Source organism: Setaria viridis, chromosome 7 (genome assembly GCF_005286985.2).
Source record: "Setaria viridis chromosome 7, Setaria_viridis_v4.0, whole genome shotgun sequence".
Classification (NCBI taxonomy): domain Eukaryota; kingdom Viridiplantae; phylum Streptophyta; class Magnoliopsida; order Poales; family Poaceae; genus Setaria; species Setaria viridis.
The window spans coordinates 1,943,924-1,961,585 of NC_048269.2; the positions used below are offsets into that span (position 1 = coordinate 1,943,924).

A 17,662-nucleotide genomic window follows, 5' to 3' on the forward strand; every position below is an offset into this window, starting at 1 on the left:
CGATCTCTTTTCGCCAGTCATTGGCCGCGAGCTCTAGAGCCATAGCGCCTTGAATCGGCCGACACCCAGATGCATGTTGGGCGAGCTTGTTGGCATCCTCGTTGTGATTCCTTGGGATGTGCTCAATAACTGCAGATTCGAATTCTTTCAGAAGCTGCAGGCAATTTTCGTAATAAATCCTCAACACATCGTCCTTGCATTCGGACCTCCCTGTTAATTGATCCACAATAAGCATGGAATCCCCAAAAATTTCGACAGAATTAGCCTTGACTTCCCTTAATAATTGTAACCCCTTCAGTATAGCTCGGTACTCTGCTTGATTGTTAGTGGCGGATGCTTCTATCAGCAGAGAGAAATCATAGCTTGCCCCCCGAGACGATATGAGAACGATGCCGATTCCTGATCCGGCCCCACATGATGATCCATCAAAGTATAAGGTCCAAGGTACTGGTTCCACGAAGGTGGCCTCTGGTCCACAGTGCTGGGCAACGAAATCGGCCATGACCTGACCCTTAACGGTCTTTGCCGATTCATATCAAAGATCAAACTCTGACAAAGCTAAAATCCATTTTCCGATTCATCCTTTCAAGATCGGCAATGACAGTATGTATTTTACCACGTCATCTTTGCATACGACCACACATTCTGCCGACAGCAAATAGTGCCTTAGTTTGGTGCATGAGAAGTAAAGGCATAGGCACAACCGTTCTACTGGAGGATACCTTGTTTCGGCGTCCAGAAGTCTTCTACTGACATAATAAATTACTCGTTCCTTTCCCTCGAACTCCTGGACCAGAGCCGACCCGATAGCTCGTTCATCAGCTGATAAGTATAGTTTAAACGGCTTACCAATTTGAGGTGGGACCAATACTGGTGGTGAGACCATGTACTGCTTGATATCTTCTAATGCCTTGCGTTGCTCTTCCCCCCATATGAACTCCTGGTCGGGCTTCAACTTTAATAATGGTGTGAAGGCTTGAATTCGTCCAGACAGATTAGATATGAATCTTCTGATTAAATTCACCTTGCTGATTAGAGATTGCAACTCAGTTTTATTCTGCGGGGCCACGACTTTATTGATGGCCGCTATGGTCTTTCGGTTGATTTCTATTCCCCGCTCATGCACCATGAATCCTAAGAATTGTCCGGCGGATACGCCGAAGGCACACTTATTCGGGTTCATCTTCAGCCCATGTTTCTTAGTGCATTCCAATACCTGTCGCAAATCGGCCAGGTGCTCCTGGTGTCCTTTTGATTTGACTACGACGTCGTCGATGTAGATTTCTACTAGTATGCCGATAAGTTTGTGAAATATGTAATTCATGGCTCTCTGATACGTAGCGCCGTCATTTTTCAAACCGAAAGTCATTACCACCCACTCGAATAAACCAAGGTGACTCGGGCATCTGAAGGCTGTTTTGGATATGTCCTCTTCGGCCATTAGTATCTGATTGTACCCAGCGTTTCCATCCATGAAACTAATAACCTTGTGTCCTGCGGCGGCATCTATCAGCACATCGGCCGTCGGCATGGGGTATCCGTCCATTGGTATGGCCTGATTGAGGTTCCTGAAATCGACGCATACGCGTAGCTTTCCGTTCTTCTTGTATACTGGTACAATGTTGGAGATCCATTCGGCATAACGGCATTGCCGAATAAATTTTGCTTCAATTAGCCACGTTATTTCGGCCTTTATGTCTGGTAGGATTTAGGATTACACCGCCGTGCAGGCTGTTGATACGGCCGATACCCCGGCTTTATGGGTAACCGATGCTCAACAATAGATCGGTCTAATCCGGGCATCTCATGGTATTCCCAAGCAAAGCAATCCTTAAATTCTCTTAATAAATTTGTCAATTTACATTTGTATTCCGGATCCAAATTTGCACTAATATATGTCAGCCTTGGTTTGGTGCCATCGTCTAAGTCTATCATTTCTAATGAATCGGCCGACGTGAATCCGCGTCCCAGCTTCCCATCTTCTCGGGCGAACTGATCCATTTAGTCTGAGTCTTCGGAGCCGACTGCTCGGATCGGCTGCAGACCAAAATCGGACACCTTCAAGAAATCAGTGTCCCATATTCTCCCGGATATGCACTTGACGTTCTCGCAGCTTCACTGCTGCGTGTCGGCTGCCGCGACGCTGTATGCAGAATCGGCGGTGACCACCTCGATATTGTCGCCGACCCATTGGACGAGGCATTGATGCATTGTAGATGGGATACAGCAATTTGCATGTATCCAGTCTCGACCGAGTAGCATGTTGTAGGACCCCTTGCCATTAATGATAAAGAAAGTAGTAGGAAGGGTCTTACTACCGATGGTGAGGTCGACGCAGAGAGCGCCGCGAGCGGGGGATACGTTGCCTTCGAAGTCCTTGAGCATCATATCTGTCCTGGTCAGGTCGTCATCGCTCTTCCCTAGCTTCCGGAACATGGCGTATGGCATGATGTTAACTGCAGCTCCTCCGTCTACCAGTAATCTGATGATGGGTCGGCCGTTGACATGCCCTTTAAGAAACAACGCCTTCAGGTGTTGTCGTTTGTCATCTTCGGGTTTCTCGAACGTGGCTGTCATTGGTTCTAAAGCCAATTGTGCCATCTGCTCTTCTATTGCCGACATGTTCTGTCGATCGGCAGGAGTCATGAACTCCATCGGCAGTATGAAAACCATGCCGATGTCGGCTGCCGATTCGTCGTATCCCCTGTCGCCTCTTTTGGGGCGCCAGACCTGAGACCTGCCGTTTTTCTCATCCGTCGTATGTCGTTGTTCTTCTTCCTGCTGTTCCCATTGGCGGAGACGTTGGATTCTTCTTTTTTGAGATTTGGTCAATCCATCAGGGCAACACCTGGGGTTTACTGGTTTGGTCTGTGGCCTGGCGCGTTCCCATTCTGGTTTACGTCCTAAAGGACTCTCGTTTGATACCCCTGCATCGGCCATTTCTTCAAGTCGACTGTGGACGCTAACCTTGTTTTTTGGCCGGTCATGTCGATCAAATCTGCCCCTCGGCCTATCATTTCGCTCGCGCCTGCCTTCCGACCGGTCATATCGGTCACTTCTGCTCCCCAGACGATCATGTACTGGAGGGCGCCGGTCTTCTTGGTCGCGCCAGTTCCTGCTGATCGGCTCTGATTTCCCATCTCTGGAGCGAGACCTTCTGAACGACCGATTGTTACGATACGGGCCGTTGCACTCAGGGCAATTATCGGCCGATGGCAACCTGAGGTTGCTTTCCCAACAGTGGATGAAGAACGGACATCGCCAGTGATCTTCATTTCGCCGCATCGCCTCTTCCCGGGATCTCGAGCGTTCATGTTGCCGCCGATACTTATTGAGCAGAAATTTGGAAGTGATGGGCTTACATGGTCCTCCCATTCCATCATCAACATCTTCCATTCGCCGTTTTCCCTTGACGTCTTCAGGTGTTGCTTGATTCCTAGGGTCCACGGCGCCGCTTTGCTTAGCCGATTCGGACGTCAGTACCTTTGTTTGAAGCGAATTCCTCCCCATATCAACCATGTTGGTGGGGAAGGGGTGCTGGTCGATCTTCATCGGCTTGGCTGGTTTTGTTGGAACTTCAAATTTGAGTCTGCCTTGCTCGATGGCCGACTGTATCTGCTGCCGGAAGATTTTGCATTCATTCGTATCATGGGAGGTGGCGTTATGCCACTTGCAATATTTCATCTTCTTCAGCTGTTCGGCAGACGGAATCGTATGGTACGGCGAGAGTTTAATCTGTCCTTCCTGGAGGAGAAGATCGAAGATTTTATCGGCCTTTGACGTGTCAAATCCGAACGTTTCCGGCTCCTTCTTTCCGAATGGACACGATATCGGCTTTTTCCCTTTAATCCATTCTGCAAGGCCGATCTCTGTTTCTTCTTCCATTTCAAACTCTTCTAAGTATGCCACCTTCTTCTGGAAGTTCCTCCGTGGATCAAAAGGGCGTACTTCTTGACCAGAAAGTCGATGGACGATTTGGCTTAAGCTCTCAAACTCTTGCGAAGCGTACTTTTCTTTGATATGAGGCAGGAGACCCTGGAAGGCTATATCGGCCAATTGCGCATCGGTCAGGGCTAGGGAGTAGCATTTGTTCTTGATTTCCCTGAACCTTTGCACATATGAGGAAATCGGCTCGTCGCTTCTCTGTCTGAGGCTGGTTAAATCGGACAGCTTCATCTCATGTATTCCGACGTAGAAGTATTTATGAAATTGCCTTTCCAGATCGGCCCATGTAATTATCGAGTTGGGCGGTAATGTGGTGAACCACTGAAAGGCCGACCCAGATAGGGATGACGAGAAAAGGCGCACCCGTAGAGCATCTTGCGCCGCGGCTTCCCCGCATTGGATGATGAATCTGTTCACGTGTTCCACAATTGAAGTGTCATCCAGCCCCAAGAACTTAGTGAAATCGGGAACTTTATACCGATGGGGAAACAGCAGTGAGTCATATGTAGGCGGGTACGGTGTCCTGTATGTGTAAGTCTGCACCTTCGGTTTTAAGCCGAATTGCTCTTGAATCACCTCTGCTATGCGTGCCGACCAGTCCGTCTGTTGCTGGTGTACCGTCGGCTGGGGAACTGGTACATGCTGGTATATTGGCGGCGGGATGACTTGATGACGAGTGAAAGCGTGTGGCATCTGGTGTGTCATAGCCGGCTGCGTAGTCAGGGTTGGCTGTTTGAATAAGCCGCCTGCTTCGTCATACAGTACGAGCGGCGTAACGCCCCGAAGTACTTCCGTTGATTCTGCCGCCCTGCTCATCTCCGGTGCGACAGGCTGATACTGCGGCATGATTGGCCTAGCGGCCGCCTGGAAAGATGCCTGGAGTTGAGGACTTCCATGGTTGGCCGGTTGATCCTGGGCGGCCGTCACTGATGGTGCCCCCCAAGGCGCTGGATTTAACGAAGGAAACTGCGAGGAGGACAACTGAATGGGACGCGGCTGGAGATATTGCGCGCCATTAAACCCCATAGGGATCAATGATAAGGAAGCGCCAGAACCTCCAACTGGAATTTGGGTCAGCTGATAAGCCGAATAAGGTGTATTTGAATAACTCTTGTTCGGAGCCGTAATTGGCGGAGCATATGCCGGCCCCTGGTACCCTTGAGATACGCCGCTAGCTAAGGAGCTGATGACGGCATTGTATACCGTATTAGAAATCACCGGGGATTGATCGATGAAAGCTTGATATACAGATTGTTGAACCATCTCGGACATCTTGTCCGAGTCCTCGGTGATTGTGATCTAGCAGGGAGTTGGAAACGGAGTCTTTTTGACAGTCTCTCCGCTCCTGGTGCGACTGAAGGACTGCAGACATGTCTTGCGGTAGTATGCCGTCTGCTTCTCTAATTCTTCCCTCTGGTCGTCCCTGAGGTCTGCTTCTGTCACCTCGATGATATTATCTTCCGAGACTTCAGCAGCTTTCAACATAGTGGTGGTTGTATTTGTCCCACTGGGCGTGCCAAAAGTGTGTTGGCGCTAGAAATCGGCTGATCGAATTCTCAGCGTCGGACACACGACCCGGGAGAATCTGCTTAGCTCCTGTTCGGGTGATCGCCCTGGTGCGGTTCGCGCGGCGTGCCAGCCAATCTGACCTGTTGATTGGCAAGGAAAGAAACGTGTCAGCTCCCAAAGGTTGCGATCGGCTAAGGTTCCAATCTCGAGATAGCTTATCAGCGAATCGGCCGATTTGCTGTGATAAAGAAATCGGCTATAATGCAGCCGATTACCGAGCAGCGTTAATAAAGAAGACTGCTGGAATAATCTAAACAACGCTACAGTAACAACACTAGGAACAGATCTAAATCGGCTATGCATGAAACGAATAGATTGAATACAAGAAAGCCGAAAGTTCCAATTCCTAGCTGGATAACTGGTGATAAAACTAGAACAACAGGTAAAACCTAGAATTCTAGTGAATATCGATAACTTGTGAATAAATCTAAACGAAACGACAGCGATGTGCCCGAAGTTAAAGCTTAGATATTACTCGATAAACGGAACTTACAGAGATCGGCTGGAGATCAAGTTGATGCAGCCCCGCCAACCCGTATGAACTCGTGAAAAGAAGAAAAGTATTGGCGAAGTCGCCTGCTTGAAAGTAAGTACGAGGAAATAGTAGTTTGTTGTATTGATTTGATGATGATTACAGATCTACAAGGGTGGCTATTTATAGCCCATTACAAACGACTTCTTATCCGATTAGAACTCTATCCCTAAATTTAAACAGAAAATGAATATTTACAAGTACGATTCGTACTAGGTCGATTATCGCGCTCTTCATGGGCTGATTCCCTCTTCGTCTTCACAATCCTCTTTAGGCCCAACCGGCTCAATTATTCCAGCCTCCTAATCGGCCGATTTCTATTCACCTCATCGGCAAGGGACAACCGATTAGGACCCACGTGTCGAGGGCTCAGACTACTCCGACCCTGGGATCTAAGGTCGGGCGAGGCGGAGATCCTCCCTTGGAGGGTTGGGCGCATCCGATCCCAGTCCTCAGGGGTCGGGCAAGGCGGAACTCCAAAGGTCAATCGGCCGATCCATAACTGTAGCACCAATCGGCCGATTTCTAACCGCCATCCCTGTGTCTCGCCGTTTCTTCCTATTTCTTCTTTCCCTGACGCCGATTATACACGTGTCAAAATCTGGCGTCAATAGGCTCGTAACACTTCTGGTGTGCGGGTTTTCAAATTAAACCGCAAGTTAATGTGCTTGATGTCGTTACATTTAATTACAAATTTGGCGGTTGTTGTTGGAAAATTAGGCAATTCTGTGATTAAATACCGAACTATATTTCTCATAAAAAGAATTAAACCTAGAATGCAAGACTCTAACATACTAGGCAACACCAAGAACGACATCATGTTCTCATAAAACATGCTGAAATTATAGATCAAATCACATCATACGTACTGAGCGGGCGCAGCCGTGATGGGAAGCGGTGCCGACGGAACGACGATGGTGTTGCGGATGGAGCGCAGTAGACGACGCTGAAGACAACGAGCCGTCGTAACGCCGGACTAGTACGGAAGACGAGCCGTGGTGAAGACCTTGAGCAGTCGCGCAGAGAGCTTCCCAAAAACCTTATTCGCCCTCTCCCGGTGCAGGATCACAAGAGCAAGAGGTTCCGAAGACCTACTCTCCCGTTCGCCGGTGCACGCCGACGCTCGAGATGGAGTAGATTACGGTAGCGGCGCAATAGCGAGAAGAGACAAAAACCTAACTCGTACAGACCACCTTAGGAATACCCTAACTTGGGTCCTTCCCGTATAGTAGTCTATATAGCGTCTGTTCTATGAGGGAGGTGGTCCATATATATAGGGAGGAAAAGCCACAACACCCTCATCTATTAGCAATATGGGACTAATAGATGGTGTACCCCCTCTTACACTAATGGACCTTTGAGATTTATTCACAATTATCATTTATATGAGCCAAGTCCATATATTTAACAGTTGAACCATTAAGATGGCCAAGGGTAAGTTAATCGCAAGTTCCCCTAATCAACCACTAATCAGCTTCTAGACATGCTAGTGACTTTCCATATCCTAAATGTTGAATCAATCTCGAAGGATGGGCGCCTCATAGCAATGATAGACGGTTTCACTTGCGACCGTGCTACAGATCGCGACGAGGTGCCAACGTCTTTGACCCGCCGCCCGTGAGGTTAAGAGTTGTCGACTGGCCCCGTTTGGTACAGCTCTAGCTCGATGAAAAAACAGCTCTGGTTCTGGCTCGTATGGAAAAGCAGCTTTTTCTGGCTCTGGCTTATTTTGTACGAAACCATTTGGCAAAACAGCTTCTCCTAGTGTAAAGAAGATGTCAAATGTCCAAAATACCCTTATATTTTTTTCTCTTTTCTTTTTCTTTTTTCTCTTCATTTTTCTTTTCTTTTTCTTTCCTTTATTTTTTTCTTTCCTTATCCCCTTCTTTTCTTTTTCCTTCCCGTCTCCTTATCCGATCGGACACTCCTCTCCTATCCACTCACCCGCTCCCCCAACCCTCTCCCTCTCTCTCGGGCGGAGCAGGAGGCTAGCCGTGGAGCTGGCGGGGTGGCATAGGAGGCTGCCGGTGGGGCGGAGCCAGAGGCCGGCGGGGCGGAGCAGGGAGTCTAGCTGCCCCGATCGCGCCTGCGCGCCGCTGCGCTGCAGTTGCCCCGACCGCACCTGGCCCCATGGCCGCCACCGCATTGCGCCGTCTGCGGCAGTTGCTGCCCCACAACGGCGCCGTCCACTACTCCTCCTCCCGGGACAAAGATGAAAAATGAGCTGTTGGGATGAGGAGAAGCCGGTATGAGCCGCTATTTTTAGCTTCTCCCCGATGGAGATATGTAGAGATCGAGATTTTAGAGGCTTTTGCCGGCTTCCTCTTGTGAGCCGTTTTGGTTTTATCCGTTTGGCACGGCTTCATCAAAAGCCGCTCGAGAAGTTGCTCGATGAGCCGTGCCAAAGGAGCCTAAGTGATTGGTGCCGTCTCGCCATCTCATCGAGTACGGAGTAAGTCATGCCTTCCTGCGCTCTCAATCTCTCATCTTATAATTTCTCATTTTGTCAGTTGAGGTTTGGCCATAGGCAGAGCTCCCCATACAGCAGGATGGGGCAGCTGCCCCAGCAGCTCAAAACTCCTATTTCCCCTTCTTATCCATGGCGTCCTGTAGCTCACGGGTACATAACGGATGGTACCTGCACCGTCCCTTCCATTAAGGCGAGGTAAGGAGGTTGCCCCTGCCGACATGGAGATCCCCCACCCAACCTGCTAGCCACCCTGTCGCCCTAGCGAGTGAATCCCAGTCACAAGCAGGTAGGCGGCGGACAGCCATGGTTGAGTCGAAGAAGCTGGCAGCTGTGACGATTTCATGATTTGGAGAAGACGACTAGAGAGATACGGGCCTACAAAGGCCGAGATAGTTATGTTTTGGGCCATTCATTCGGAGAAAAAAGCCCAAGAAGCTATATACCCATTTTCCTTTTCCTTTCTTTGGAGATTGTATATAAGTGTATACTTCTACGTGTATACGGAGTATTTGGAAGACGCTCTGCAGCTGATGTAGCGTCGGCAGGCACGATCGCTACTGGCCGTTCTGCCCCACCAATTTTGGTCCAGCTCCGCCATTGGGTTTGGCATGGTGTGTTAGTGTGCAAGTGGATCCATGGATGCTTGATCATCGGTTTTATTAAACCTGGTCATTGTATTTCACAAGAGGTGTTTGGATCCCCGGGCTAAATTTTAGGAGTATTAAATATAGGCTAATTACAAAACCAATTTCACAACCCCTAGACTAAATTGCGAGTCGAATCTATTAAACCTAATTAGTCCATGATTTGACAATATGGTGCTACAGTAAACATTCGCTAATGATGGATTAATTAGGCTTAATAGATTCGTCTCGCGATTTAGCCTAGGGGTTCTGCAATTAGTTTTGTAATTACCTTATGTTTAGTCCTTTTAATTAGCATCCGAATATCCGATGTGACACGGACTAAACTTTAGCGCCAGTATCCAAACACCCCCTAAGATTTGTTCATAAGAAAATAATCTTCATTTATCGATTACCATAACCTTCATATAGAGGCTCATTTTACGTTTCACACAGCCTCAAAAACTTTTGCGCAGCCCTGGTAATCACCGATGAATGCCGAGATGACGTGTTGTGAAGGAGTAGGCAGTAAAGAGGAAATGTCACCGAAGATGGCGACGGCGAGAACGGAGAAAAATAAAAGCTGGGAGAGGAAAATAAAGAAGGCAGGCGCGGCACTTTTTAAACCCTCTTTCTTCATGCTGTTTGTCCTCGTAAATCTTTTCTATGAGAAAAAATAATTCGTGGGTATAAATAAAAAGCGACCGGGCTTCGTTTCAAGAAACGAAAAGAAAGTCAAGACATTCAAAACAGGATTGCGCCATTGTGGAAGGATGATCCGGACACGTCAGCGGTGCCCGACCCACGCAGCAGAACGCGTGTCCCCCACCGTCCTTGAGACCTCCACGTGGGTCCCACCAGTCAGTGAGAACCGCCGGCTGGTATGGTAAGCTGGTTGGCACTGAATGACCTGGGCAGTGGGCGAGTGAGCGTGCACTCCTCCCTCTGATTCCTCGCCCTCCCCTCCCCCGCAAAACCCCCCCGCGTCGGCCATGTCTCTCTCCGGAGGCGACCGCTAGGGTTTCAATCCCCCCATCTCCCCCTGGGACTCGCCGCACCTCGAGCTCCCCCCCCGCCGCACCGGATCCCGGCACCCGCGCTCCGCCCACAGCCTTCGCCGCCTCGCCCCGGTCGCCGACGCCGCTCTCCGCCGCCCGGCACCTCCTCCCCCGTCGCCTGCAGCTCCGCGTCGGCGCCGGATTGGTTAGGGTTTGGGTTTTCGGCGGTCGGCGCCGAGCCCCCCCTCTCCGCAGGGCTCGCGCCGGAGGGTACGAGCTCGCGGGGCTCCCCTCCTCCTTCGCCGCTCCAGGGTAAGAGAGGCTCCCCTCCCCGTTCCTGGAGACCGCGCTCTCCTCGATTCGGTCCGTTTCCCCCGATTTGTTTGGTGGTCTCGAGCAATGCTGCTGGTTTAGGGGTTGCTCCTTCCCGTATTTTCTCTTGTCCCCCATGCGCGATTTCAGCTGTGCTGGGGGGCGCGGGTTGGGAGATTGAAATGGTGAGCTGCTTTGAGGGGTGCGCGCGTCGGTGCGGCGGATTTTGTGGGAATCGAGCATTTCGAGGTAGAAATGTTAGGGTTTTTTTTCACTAGTACAGTATGTTCCTTCTTGCACAAATGCCGCGTTCCGTGGTCTGCGTGAACGTCTAGTGCTGTACCTGGGAATTGGCTGAATTTTAGGCTCGTTTTTTGCATCGGGGCTTAGTGGGTGGTGTACAGCTTAAGAGAAAACGATGTCAGTGTCTATTCAGGGCTCGCCAATCGTGCACCACTGGATGCTTCTAGTGAGGCTTTGTTAGGTTTGTTCACCCCTCTATAGATCTCTGTTTGCTGTGCAGGGTACTTGCAATTTGTTGAGGGGTCTTGTTTAGGTGCCCATTTAGGCAAAATGATAAATTTCCAGTCCATTTCCTTGCTTCATGAGCATTCCAAGTTATGTGGGGTCAATCTGTCCTTGCAAATGTACTCAGTCCAAAATCAAGCCCTTGGTTTTTTTCCTGATTTCAGTTGCATGTCTGTTCCAAACAGAGACTGTTATGACTAAACTGTAGGGCATGTTGCCTCCATTTGAAATTTTTTATTATCAATTAATATTTTGTGTCTGATTTTCTGGTTTCATTATGCTTGTTGTTGACCATTAATTCTAGTCCTTTCTGTTACATCTGATGTTAGGACGCCACTAAATATGAAATTCATTTTCTTGCATTGGTGGTCCGAGGAAATTCCATGATTAACTTGTTTATACTCTCTTATTGGTTTCAGTTGGAAGTTGTCAAGGGAACTTGTTCTATAGTGTCTTTTCAGTGCATGAGTCAGTTGCTTCTGAGGTAGCGCTCATAGTTAACAATGCATACAAGAAAAAAGGGTGCTGCGAGATCTGCAGATGGGGATCATGCCAATCTTAAAACAAGCAGGGCATCACGAAGATCAACTCAGCCTCCAGTTGCTGAAAAGAAAGTAACAGATCTCATTACGTCTTCTTCCAGGAAGCAGAAGCCTGGTAAGGTTCCATCTTGCATGTGGAATTGCTAGCTAGGAACAAGCTTATTATCGTACTGTATAATGTGGACTGTAGAAACAATGGTTGCTATGTTTTATTCTCATTGTATTTGATTTGTAGGATGATATTGTTAACCTGATGAAATATCTTGTGTGCAAACTCTCCTTTTCTTTGTGAATCAACTTGTGTCCAAACTAAAGAAAGCCATTGTACAACAAGTACTCATTTATCCACTAAAATTATTTTGGCACTGCTTCGAGAAAAGGTTGTTTTTACTCATATCATTAGCTTGTTAGATGTAATTCTGCTTCCTCTCTGGTTGCAAATATATGCATTTGCACTGTTGCTTCTGATGTTCTATGATGTGCAAACTCTTCTGATGTTATATATCGTACTGTATAATGTGGACTGTAGAAACAATGGTTGCTATGTTTTATTCTCATTGTATTTGATTTGTAGGATGATATTGTTAACCTGATGAAATATCTTGTGTGCAAACTCTCCTTTTCTTTGTGAATCAACTTGTGTCCAAACTAAAGAAAGCCATTGTACAACAAGTACTCATTTATCCACTAAAATTATTTTGGCACTGCTTCGAGAAAAGGTTGTTTTTACTCATATCATTAGCTTGTTAGATGTAATTCTGCTTCCTCTCTGGTTGCAAATATATGCATTTGCACTGTTGCTTCTGATGTTCTATGATTAAGTTGATTAACTATTACGACGTGGGATTGGTTGAATTTGATTGCTACAATTGTACTGTTACCATGCAGTTGGCGTTACTTCCAAGAAACATTCTAAAGGAGGAAGGAAGCTCTTAGCTGCATGTGACAGCGCTGATACTGAAAATGATGCACCTCAAGTGGCCCCTAGTATTCCCGCTGATCAGCAGGTATGGTGCTTGGTTAAATTAAACTAACCTTTTAGCTGTACTCTCGTTACTTAATATCACTATTGTTAATTTCTGCCGAGCAAAACTGAAGGGTAGTGAAATGCTGATAATCTGATATGCACTAAGTTTGCTTACTTCTGTTAGGCAAGTGTTAGATAAGGATCGGCTAACTATGAATTGCTCACTTTGGGCCAACTGTTTAATTTGCTGTTGTGCATTGGTGTACACTGTACACCCTTTCTCTAGTAATAATTTTATATTAGCATGTACCTGCCAATGGTGTTAGGTATTTTTTTAACCAAGAAATAACAGAGGACAAACATTTCTCTTACGTTTTTATTAGCATGCATACTCATGATTTTGTATTTATTTCCTGGTCCAGCACTCTGATGGCGGTGGTGCAGATGATCGTCCGAACAATTCCATTTTCTCCCCTACATACCATCATCACAAGGATGGTGGTCTGAATAACCTCTCAAAAGGTATATAAATAGTAGATCAGATTCTTAGCTGCTTATCCTTTTCTGGTACAAGCTGACCATCTTAATGTCCTGTTATTTCTTTTGTTGAGATTAGATGTGTTTTTAGGCAGTGCCATCTTAAATACATTGCTAACTTTTTCATTTAAAAAGTTGATGCCCGTACCATTGTAGGATTTTACATAGTTTTTCTTTGTTTAACTTATGGGTCTTTTAGGCAGTGACTTAAGTATACATCAGGCTGTCAACATCTTCCATAAAATGCTTTCAATTTAATATCAAAATAAATAGTTCTTTCTGTTATCGACAATGTTGTGAGTTTTCATTCATTAAATTGAGGATGACAAACATACTGTGATAATTTTGTATTACCTGGCAGCTCACACCACTTCAAAACTGTTGCTGTTGGATCCTGTTCTGTTTTTTCTTTTAGCCTTTTAGAAGTTTCAAGTTGTTCGAGTTGTTTTACTTTAATTCTATTATGAAGTTAAATATTAAAATTATATCTTTTGCAATCTGTTTCTGAACTGGTTTGCAAAGTTGGGGATCAACTTTACGAATGATTTATTTTCAAGGGAATAATTTGATATCCAGCTTTTGTCATAGGAGATTTATAACTGGGCTGCCATGGGCATACTTTAGATGACCCTTAACCCAAAAATACATGACCATGCTGATGAACAGCGGCCACACCACAAGGCAGGATAGAGGGAGATAGGAATTCTTGTTCTATTTCTTGCTTAATCAAAAGAGATACTAATCCCATCCGTATATAAATGAAAGGCTTGACCGTTATGAAACTAATCTCTAGAATTAAGGAAACAAACCAATCTAATCATGTCTCTAAATAACAACCAAACCCTGAGGCTACTATTCCGTGTGAATAGTGCGTCGACTTTAGGGAATCCTGGTTCTGTTGCTCCCTCTCATGCTCCCCTAATGAGTTGCAATTTCAATCTTATCTGTTCATTGAACAATTGGATATCTCAATCTCCCTCGAACTGGAAGTCTGTGTCTACATAGGATCACTTTGAAATAATTCAGAATATCAACTTTTAAGTTGGTTCTATAAAGTGCTGCTGTTTCGTTTTGAATAATTTAATGATTATGCATTCACTGGTGCTCCTTGATTTGTTCATGTCTTTGCGTGTTTAGTTTTTTCTTGTGTAACTGAGTTGCTGTGTTACTGAAGCCAGGTTTTATCTAGATAATTTTTGTAGTGTTGACACTTTATGCATCATGCTGTTTTGACACAATGGCACCCACATCTGTTATTCATATTCTTTTTCAGTCCGTGTTTCTTCATTACTTGATTGTTGATGCTTGGCTTAGATGATTAATGTGCTTCATTTGGTTCAGCCGGCTCATTAGAAGAACAGACAGCACCTGTTCATGGTTGTAACGAAGCTACCCAAAAATCCGGGTCAAACATTGCACGTAACACTTGTGATGGGGCAAGTGACCACTCATGCACGCTCAATTTGCAATCTACTGGGCAGAGCACATTGCTTGAAGTGGATGAGTACAGTGAACTGGGAAACCTTTCTTCAGAAGTGTCAGCAATATATCTTGCTATGCAGCAGTCTAAGCTGGAGTGCATTGATGAACAGAGTCAAGATTCTACCTCAACGGAAGGTTATTGTGATGCTGAGGAGACTGAGGAGTATGATGAGTTTGATCCATATTCTTTTATCAAAGATTTACCTGATTTATCTATGGTGGTTCCCAAGTTTCGCCCTGTTCTCCTTCCAAAGCAGACACGGAGTTGCCCAACAACTACACTTGTACTTGATCTGGATGGTAAGACCTACTGGCTATATAAGTACATACTTAACAATCTTCAATTCTGTGTTGGCAAAATATATTGGCAAAGAAAGCTGGTCATTGGTATTATTTTGTTGTTCAGAACTGCAAATTTCTGCTGACTCTAGTCTAGAATGCAAAATTTTAAAACGAGAAGTTAAGAATACTAATTAGCAAAAGAATGAAATTAGCAAGATCTGTCTGATGTTGTGTTGTAACTTGGAACAATTTTCTTGCAGCTAGGGTTTGGTGTGTGTGATAACAAGATGAATTCCAAATGTTTCTCTAAAAGTTCTGAATCTGGTAGACTATACCAGTATCATTGGCACTCTGATGAGTTTGTGCCATGATTATATCACCATCTAAATCTGGTAGAAAGCCATTAAAGTTATCATTTGCACACTGGTGAATTTGCACCATGCTTCTAGCACAATCAATCATTCAGAATTCAGGTTCAAATGTAGTCATAGATCTGGTTATTAGATTTAAATTGGCATGTTCATGCTGTGTGTCAGTAATCCTGCACTTAGTATAGTTGTTCCCTGAAACTTGCGTAAACCGTGCTTCAGACCAAAGCCATTTTGTTTTGCTTGCCTGTGCTGTGTTATGTCAATTGGACATAAGTCCGGAATTGTCATCCCTTTCCCAATTTGATGTTAATTTTGTGTTTGTCTTGCTAAAATGCAGAAACTCTTGTCCATTCAACTCTTGAACACTGTGAGGATGCTGATTTCACATTTCCAGTTCATTTTAACTTTAGAGAGCACACAATATATGTTCGATGCCGCCCCTATCTCAAAGAGTTCTTGGAGAGGGTTGCCAGCTTGTTTGAGACGATTATTTTCACTGCTAGTCAAAGCATTTATGCAGAGCAACTTCTCAATGTTCTTGATCCCAAAAGAAAGTTGTTCCGTCATCGTGTTTATCGCGAGTCTTGTGTTTATGTGGAGGGCAACTACCTAAAGGATCTGACAGTTCTTGGACGAGACTTAACCCGTGTAATGATTGTTGATAATTCTCCACAGGTATGCACAATCATCTCCTTTTCCTTTCTGCAGAGTTTTGTTTTTTCAATTCAATCTTCATTTCTGTAAGCATCTTATCCCAGTGATGGCCATTTGTTTTCACCACTGACATGTGTGTTTTATCCTTCCCATTAGCATCTGCATTTGCAACATCGTCCTTGCAAGATTCTGATTGAAACTGTTCACAATAGTATAGACTGATAGGAAATGCATGGTTAATGTAGTTTCCTGTGCATTGCATAGCTTCACAGAATTATGTGGAGTGCTGATATATGCTAATAATTAGAATCTTGTTGAACACATAAGTAAAATTTGTTTTACTGGTCCATGCTGCTATGGAGTTGTATCTAGTCCTTAGGAGCACTTGATAACAAATCATCCTCAGGACCTAAGAGGTGCTGAAAAGAGTGTAATACCTTTAGAGTAGCAGAAACCTTTGTTGTTCTGGGATTATCTTGTTGAACTAATGAGTAAAATTTGTCTTACTGGTCCGTGCTATTATAAGAATTGAAGCTAGCCCCTGGGAGCACTTGATAACAAATCATGTTCCGGACCTAAGGGATACTGTTGATGCTGAACAGAGTGTAGTGTATGTCTTTAGAGCAGCAGGATCCTTTGTAGTTCTGAGATTTATCCCATTTTTCCTTATTTTGGTTGATCATCAGTTATTATCGGTATATCTTATCTGCACTATTTATGTTGAATTAGCTTGCTTGCAACTGTTGCCTATTTTGGGACCTGGTAGGATTTGGATTTGAATCTTGAATTGCTTTCCTACTTTCAGGCCTTTGGGTTCCAGTTAGACAATGGCATTCCTATAGAGAGCTGGTTCGATGATCCCAATGATACTGAACTACTGAAATTACTCCCCTTCCTAGAAAGCTTGGTTGGCGTTGATGATGTCCGGCCTTATATAGCAAGGAAGTTCAACCTTCAGGAGAAGGTAGCCACTGCAGCTTCTCTCACAATGGACATGCAGATGTGATCCATCCACTGATGTGCCACCGCATCGTGGTGGCAGTGGTGATAAATGTAGAAGAGAAGCTGATATGGTGATTCTGTAGAATGTAGTAGTATATCAGGGTCCCTGCATGTGGCAATGTTGTATGTTTTCTCAGCTGCCATGTACAATTTGCTGAAGTTCAGCAGGTGTAAAACTGTACTTTCTAGGAATAAACCATCGTCATATGTGAAGGTCTTGTCGAAGGTCTTGTCGCGCATTCTGTCACCCTGTTAACACCATCTATGATGGTCAATATGTTATATCAGCAATTTGTGCAGGGAGTGAAGCAAATCGAAGTCCCTGCATTATCTGCAACATGTGAAAGCGAGGGAGCGACCCTGAGGCAGGTGCAGATGGCGCTTGAAGGCACTCAAGCAAAGGTACAATGATGCATGCTTCCGATGATGCCATGGCTGAGAATTTTGGTATTTGGTCAGAACTCAGAACAATATCAGAATGAACTTTTCATGAGTGAAGAAGCATGAAGGCCATGTCTAGTTTGGAAGAAGGGTTGCTGCTGGCCGAAAGGTAGTTTCGTTTATGTAAGCTAAACAGTTAAAATTGTCGTGATGTATGTGTATTTTTGCAGCCTCAGCGACAATGTGTCATGTTCTGCTGAAGAGTTGCCTTCTTTCGTGACAGTAATCTTGGACTAGGGAATTTCAAAATCACTTCCTAATATCATTTGGTTTAAGAGTGAAGATTAAAACTGAACATCACACTTGAACCGAGAAATTTACATCCTTCCATTCGTCATAAGAATATTTCGTGTCTATCCAACGAAACATACGGAGATTTGTGCATTTATATGACAAAACATCTCAAG

At 45.4% G+C, this 17,662-nt stretch overlaps 1 protein-coding gene across 1 annotated transcript; it reads left to right on the top strand.

The window, feature by feature from the left end:
* Positions 1-10,110: 10,110 nt before the first annotated feature.
* LOC117864216 (uncharacterized) lies at positions 10,111-17,039 on the top strand. Its single transcript, XM_034748241.2, has 7 exons — positions 10,111-10,449; positions 11,397-11,634; positions 12,408-12,526; positions 12,909-13,008; positions 14,365-14,805; positions 15,496-15,833; positions 16,618-17,039. Exons 2-7 carry the CDS (start codon positions 11,481-11,483, stop codon positions 16,816-16,818), a joined length of 1,353 nt encoding a protein of 450 aa, XP_034604132.1. The 5' UTR covers positions 10,111-10,449; positions 11,397-11,480; the 3' UTR covers positions 16,819-17,039.
* Positions 17,040-17,662: the final 623 nt, after the last annotated feature.